General features: G+C 44.2%; 1 protein-coding gene across 2 annotated transcripts in view; it reads right to left on the reverse strand.

The window, feature by feature from the left end:
• Positions 1–1,570: 1,570 nt before the first annotated feature.
• Positions 1,571–7,450, reverse strand: part of WIPI2 (WD repeat domain, phosphoinositide interacting 2) — a 21,194-nt gene continuing 15,314 nt past the window's right edge. Inside the window, exons 8-11 of one of the 2 annotated variants that reach the window (XM_025204574.1) lie at positions 6,369–6,533; positions 5,112–5,219; positions 3,752–3,849; positions 1,571–2,286 (exon numbers count right to left, since the gene is read on the reverse strand). In XM_025204574.1, the coding sequence (XP_025060359.1) occupies positions 2,174–2,286; positions 3,752–3,849; positions 5,112–5,219; positions 6,369–6,533 (484 nt within the window). In that variant the 3' untranslated portion in view covers positions 1,571–2,173. Of the gene's footprint in view, positions 2,287–3,718; positions 3,850–5,111; positions 5,220–6,368; positions 6,534–7,450 lie in introns of both variants that reach the window. The other variant, XM_025204573.1, reaches the window with a different exon arrangement.

Genomic DNA, 7,450 nt, shown 5'->3' on the forward strand with positions numbered 1-7,450 from the left:
ATATCTGGGGTCTCATGGTACTGCAGCTGCCTAAGCTTGTATTTACTCTAAGACTTGCATTTCAGGCCTCTCTACAGTTAAGCTCCATAGCACAGCCTACAGTAATTCAGGATGATAACAAGCTCTGCTTCATGGGACTTAGTTTTCCGAGTGCTTAAAGCTGAAAGACTAAATGAGATTTCAGCATGGTTCAGAAGCTCGTACATCCAGAGGGGACCACGGAAGGGGCCTCAACTAGCTGCTTTATTCAACATACGCAGTACAGCAAACGACTCTTGAAGCCGGGAAGTAAACTTGACATCTCCCCACCGATATGTGGGGTATAGGAGAGAACGGAGAAGATTCTCTTCCATTAAATTTATTTGACAGATGGATAGCAGTTCATTTTATAGTGATATACATCATAACTATAGATATCTATGTACATGATTCAACTCTTTGGTAGGGATGACCTCCACCTTCTGCTCCCTTAATGGAAGGTGGAAGTCCAGATACCTGGAGCTGGGTGTTGGAAACAAGCTACCGCTGCCTGCCCCTATTCAACAACATACATGGTACCAAAGTCCTAAATCTAAGGAATCCCTTGTCCTTGGTATGCAGTTAAGCTCATCAGAGCCCTCAGGGAAGTCCTGGCTCTCTTTCTCCCTTCAAAACCTAAGATTTTCCCTTTTATTTGAATCCAAATGTTTTTAAATGCCACACAAGGGAAAACATTTAATCCCTTTGTTAGCTGAAAGGTAAAGGAGGCTTACCCTCCAGGGGAAGAGATGCTTGCACCAAAGGCTCTGGTACACTAAATATATCCATGGTTTAACAAAAGGCACATTACAACCCTAAAATAGACTGCAGCATTGCCCAGCTTCAATCGTTCCTCGCCAGGGTCAGGGCAGTTCAAGACCATATTTCAGAACTGCCAAAAAGACAACCATCCCTTTTAATGCTCCTCAAACACATAGGAATGGAGGCAACAAAATGTAGTCTAGTCATCCAACGGACCCCTGAAAAAGGGAACTCAAAAGCTGGAACTCGGGTAGACAGTCACTTACGTTGACATCAGTCAACAACAACACCTGAACCTTCGCTACTAAAGCAGAACACTCAGACCCAGGGAGGAGGGAAACAAGGGAAGGATAAAAGAAAGTTATGCCTTTCAACTGAAAGACCCTAAGGCCAATAAAGGAGTGGGGATGACAGACTCTGAAGGGATCTCCATCCAGTCCCTGCCAGGAAGGATGCTACCCTTGTTTGAAGGATTAGACTAAGTATAAAATGACAGACTACTGCTGCTCAGAGCAGGAAACAAGTGACCAACAGGTAGGGAAGAAGAAAGTGCTTTCCAAGTTAGTAGCCTGAAATGACTCTATAAACATTCAGCACATTGGCTAATTAGGACTTCAGACAGACAGAACAAGAATTCAGGATGCACAAACAGTGTTTTTCCACCTCTTTTTAGCTTTCCTTCCCCCCCAAGATGTTTTCCTATAGAGGCACTTTCTATATTACAGATCTTTGGAGAGGGAAGAAATTCCAGTTTTCCACTCTGATGAACAGAACACTCCCACAAATAAGCGACATTCAGAAGGAATTTTAATTAACAAAATGGTCCAGGAAAGGGGAGAGGGAACCCAAGAAACAGGCCATTGCTTCTTAAAGGTTGCATGTCAGTCACTAGGTACGCCTGCAAGCCCATGCACAGGAAACCATTTGGACCTTTGTCAGTGCAGAACTAGCCTCGGCTTCCAGAACCACTTCTACACTCCTTCCTTATATATGCTAAATATTATATACATATATAAAAAAAATACAAACTTGGGTTTGTTATAAAGTGGCTTCTCTCTCCTATGCTTGCTTGGCACATGAATGCATGCAAAGCTAGTAGGCTCCGAGGGCTGCACAAACAGCAGGTTTTGGCAACAAAAAAATCCCCAAAAAACAAAAGAAAAAAAACACAGCTAAAATAGATAAGCAAGATTAAAAGCCACTGAATTGAAAACCGTGTATTTTTTTTCTCCAATGGTATAGAATTAGGACTACAGCTACAACTTTTAAAACTTTAGAGTCTGTCATCCTCTCTCCCAACTCATGTCAAAGTTCATAGCAGCATAACACAAGATTCCTCAAGAAACGTCAAGCCAGTGTTCTCTGCTTCAGGAGTGAGTTCACGGGTCAAAGTTCAGTCTGTCCGAAGAATCATGGGGGGGTGCTCACTGTCTTCGTCCAGTCGCAGGGCGTTGGTTTCATCTTCCAAGCAAGCTCCACCCACTGCGCCCAGGTCCTCTGTATAGGCTGCAGAGAAAGAGACAGTGCTTAGGGATCAGCAGCACCACCAGAAGCTTGGATCCAAAAGGAAGCTCCTGATGGACCTTTCTAAACTGAATTATGAGACACTGGACATGCAAATGCTCCAGATTGCCACCCAACAGTGACAATCCTGATCCCCTCCTAACTTTTTGTACTCTACCCTTCCTCCCACAATGTTGTTGACATCACTGCATTCACCCTGGAAGACAAAATACGTAATCTCCACGGCTGTATCTTCTGCTACAGTATAACGCAAAAAGGTGGCAAGGACATTAAATGGTTGCATGCCTGGTCTCCACTCACTAAAAGAATCATCAGCAACATTCAAAACCTTATCTTGCCTGGTAGTACAGATAACTTATCAGAGAAGGGCAAATTGCCACCATAACAGCAGCAGTAATATTACAGCGCCCTCCACTATTCTCACAAAACATATACTGCTTTGGAGATGATTTACAGAAGCCAGTGTAGAGTTAGGACAGATAATACTCTGTCCTAACTCTTGTAGGGCAAATAATACTCTGGCATGCATCAATTGATGCATCTGCAGCAAAACCAAGGAGGTGATTCTTCCACTGTACTCAGCACTGGTGAGACCGCAGCTAGAGACTGCGTCCAGTTCTGGGCACTGCACTTCAACAAGGACGTGGACAAGCTTGAGAGAATCTAAAGAAGAGCCACCTGTATGATCAGGCTTAAAAGGCAAGCCATATGAGGAACAGCTGAGGGATCTGGGACTCTTCAGCCTGAGGAAAAGGCGGCTGAGAGGGGACCTGGTAGCAGCTTACTGCTACACCAGGGGAGGACATGAAGGGCTCGGTGAGCAACTGTTCACCAGGGCACCCGAGGGGAAAACCAGGAGTAACAGCCACAAACTCCTGGCTCAACATTAGAAAAAACTCCTTCACAGTCAGGGTGTCCGGACTGTGGAATAAGCTCCCTCCGGAGGTGGTGCAATCGCCTACCCTGGAAATCTTCAAGAGGAGACTAGACAGTCACCTTGCTGGGGTCACCTGACCCCCAGCTGTCTTTCCTGCCGGGTGCAGGGGGCTGACCCGATGATCTTCCAAGGTCCCTTCCGGCCTTACAATCTATGAATCTATGAAACTCCTGCACTTTGTAACCATGTACGATTAGGATACCATAATCCAAGGCAAGTGTTACAGGGGGATTTAAATGCAGCTGAATACCAAGTTCTGTCCAGAAAACTGCAAACATGAATGATCTCTCCAGCAACACCTCCAAAGTAGCTCACAGAGTCACTTAACAGCTACCCACTTTTCCAGCTGAGTAATGGAACAAATGCTTCATTACATTTACCAAGTCATAAAACCCCCAAATTGGAAGAACAAAAGCAGCTTCTAGACACAGGCAGCTTTGGAGCCTCTCTGTCCCCATCTTCTACCTTTGTTCTTACCATGCCTTGTGGGTGATGAAGGCACGTAAGTACCTTTAGTCACAGCGGCACTGTATGTCTGTGCTACTAATGGCCGGTCATGTGATGCAGACTCTAAAATTTCATTTGCTGGCTCCATACTGCCATCAAGCCTAGTAAGTAAAGAAAGAGTAGATGAACAGAAGTTGATCAAACCAGTCACCAATACAACTGCAGCTGCTACCACACAGGACAGCTGAGCAAGATAGCCACGTTAAGCAGGTAAGAGGCAATACAATCATTAAGAAAATCTTTTAACCAATTCCTTCTGTGGTTGCAGTCTGCTTTTCCATTTTCAGTGCCACACATTCACCTGCATGGTGACAGAAGTCACCTTCCAAAGGACTGCAGGGAAGGAATCTCGTTGCTAACACCTCACGTACACTCTGCTTCCCACATTTCCAAAGGAAGCCACAGTAATGTAAATTCTTCACAGTGTGCACCTTACTAGCAGCAGAAAGGGATTGCCACTAAAGGTACACGAGCAAATTTTGTTAGTGAGATGCAGCTAGTGCTGGAAAAAGGTTATTTTATTTATTTTTTTTTTAAGTAGTATAGCTGATGCTAGCCAAAAAAAAAAAGAGAGAGAAAAGATATACTAGGGTCTATACTATGCTTTTTGCTGGCATGGCTATTTAGCTACCATGGTTAATGGACAAAGCTATGCCAGTCAACTTTTCAAGACCTGCTCCACAAAGACTGGATGTTGCTCTGAAAGATATATTCTAGCAATCAGTTACAGGCCTGATGAAGGAATTACTGGATCCAATCCTATGATCTTAGTTAGGCAAGCAGTCTGGCAAGATGATCAGAACAGTATCTTCTTGCCCTACAGACTCACAGGGTTTTTTTCCATTACTCCATCAGTAAGAAGCTTTCCCAAACCATTTGGTAGAACTGCTAACTTAACAGGCTATTTGACTAGCTTATACTCAAGGGAGCCTAATAAATAAGCCTGTAATGAGACTATATAGATCAGAACATGGGCCAATTTCCTTTCCTATAAGAGTAAGGATAATGCCTCTTTCTCCATCTTTGAAAACCACTTCAGCAGGGGATAAAGTGTACCAGGAGCCAGGTATTTCACATTATTGTAAAAAAAAACTGAACTCCAATTGAGAGGAAATGGGAGCATATGGCTAACAGCAGATTGATTCTTCACTGCAATCACAAAGCATTACACTTGTACTGTTAAAGTGGTGATTTGTGTTGCAGTTATTAGAAAAGGCAGAGACCTTAAAAAAACAGTATAAAAAATGAGCTGCTACCTGGTATGAGGTTAGCAGCAAAGAAAAAAGTTTTAGCATCAAAAAAGAGATTTCATGGAAAACCAAAATGGAACAATTACATAGGTAAGAACTTTCTTGGGACTTACTTGTGCTGTTTCATTAGTGTGCACTCCCCTCCTTCTTGGGGGTCCAGGTTGTACATGTAGAGATAGCCATCAGCAGCTCCCACTAGTAAGCGAGGAATCTTCTGGATTCTAGGAGAAAAGACAATAGTTTTATTTCAGCAAAAAAGCCTCCAAACTCCAGAGAATCTAGGAGATCTCTTTCCACTCAATTATTCCCTTATTACAACTGAGCGTAGCAAGTAGGCAAGAGAGATCTTGTATCAACAGCTATACATCCTGTCATGGGAGCCCTGGCTATCAGGCACACAACTCCTGTGACATTAAATGGAAGCCATCTGTCAGTCTGATTTGCATCAATTAACTCCTAACTGGAGGCAGTGTTGCACAATGGCTAAAAGGGACAGGCATCAGATTTTCATTCCATTACCATTTCTGCTACTGACTCTCTCCAGACTCAGTAGAAGCCCATTACTCCATTTTACCTGGGGACGTACTTATCTAGTGTTGTGCTGTGAGGCTTAATTATTGTTTAGAGTGCGCTTCATGATCAAACAGCAGATGTATACAATTGAAAAGGTAAAAATGAAACCTGTAACTGAACAGCTCAGCACAAACTCCTTCGTTTTCCACAAAAAAATTACTACCACCCAGCTTCTTAGTTTGATAGCTCTGCCAAATGGTTCCATCTTTGCTGAAGGCATAATGGAAGCTAAATACGTTGAGTCATTTCAAATACCTTTTTAAATGAATGCTTTGCTTCTGTATACATATATTACCTAAATTTAACAGCTTGCCTTGGCAAGGTGCAAAAGCTAGAGTTTGCAATTACCTTAAAGCCCTCTCTATTGCCTAGTCAAGGTTGTCTAATCCAACAAACTATTAATACAAATGCACTAGTATACCATCCAGCACTAAGGAGAAAATATTGCAGAGGCCCATGAGCATTTTGAACACCCTGTCAAGATAAAGAGTTCCTGTAATCTCACAGCACCTCTGAAAAGCACTTCATTCCACATTGATCAAGCAGCACAAGGGTTCCTGTTAGATTATGGGAAACTGGTCTTCACAAGATGTCCTGGAGCAGGGGGAGGCCTTACAACATTCACACATTACTCAGCTCCTGATGTGTTCTGTGCATTACCCGTTCAGCTACAGATAAGATACATGCTCACACAAGCCAGATGAACTCTGGTCATATCTACAACAGCAGCACTTCCTTTGCTTGATATCGGCAGCCTAGCGGGGGATGCAAGAGGCTCTGATAGCCCCTGTACTCACGTGGCAAGTGAACAGATGTTTTTGTGCCCACAGAACGGCAGGCGGACCGTAGCAAAGGCTCTGCCCTGGTTAAACATTTCTGTGACCTGAGAAGGCAGATAGCTTGTTGAGGCCATCAGCACTTTCCCAAAGTAACCTGTCCAGGTAGTAGGCTCTTCCTGAGGTCTAAAATTCAGGGGGACAAAAAAAGAAAAGGAGAGTTCAGGTTCATGTTCTATTCTAGACACTACTAGAACTAACTCGCAAAGGGGAGAGGATGACTTAGGGCCTCTTAATGTACAGGGGTTCTCTTCTATTTGTTTTTCAACAGACATATCAATCTGATAAGAGTCTAGTACCCCCTCTTTTCACTTAGGGTGGAAACAGACGGCATCTGATGTCTCACTTGCGCTACTGTAAAAATGTTTATGGTAGCACAAATACCAAGGAAAGAGAGGTCAGCACCCTTTGCTGCCGTACAAGAAAGGCAAATCAGTGGTACAACGAAAGGTGGTAATAGAGACTCCGCTGCTTTATTGTGGCAGACATCTACTACCTCTGTGGCCAAAGAGTATGAGCAGCCTGAGCTGCTTGCATTCTCCTGCCACCCTAGGGCAGGTGCTCTGGTGGCCTGAAGGGCTATCAAGCCCCCTGAACACATGTCCCAAGTCAAATCACCCAAATCAATTCCAAATCCATGAGTCATTCAAGAACCATATGTGGCCCTGCTACCTGCAAGCATCTCCACCCCTGCCTGGGGCTTCAGATGCTTTCAAATCCTTTGGTGGGCATTCTACGTGCAGGCCCAAGCCCAAAGCCTTGGGGGTTGGACACCCCCAAGTTTTGCTTGCCCTCAACCATGTGGCTGCAGGAGCAAGCTAGGGAGGAGCCTCCCATTTCCGTAAAGTTGGGTGTATAGCTGAGATCGTCCCACTGAAAGTGGGAGTGGGACGCTATCTGTGCACTACCTCAGTCAGGGTACTACCCTGCCAAGAAACTGGTTTTCCCCTGAAACTAGGGAAACCACCTTAGTGGTCATGGCATTTCCCTGCTTACAGGGAGACACCCTGGGGGACAATGGGGTGTCTTTCCATAAGTAGGGA

The sequence above is a fragment of the Alligator sinensis genome, unplaced genomic scaffold, assembly GCF_000455745.1.
Source record: "Alligator sinensis unplaced genomic scaffold, ASM45574v1 scaffold402_1, whole genome shotgun sequence".
Lineage (NCBI taxonomy): Eukaryota > Metazoa > Chordata > Crocodylia > Alligatoridae > Alligator > Alligator sinensis.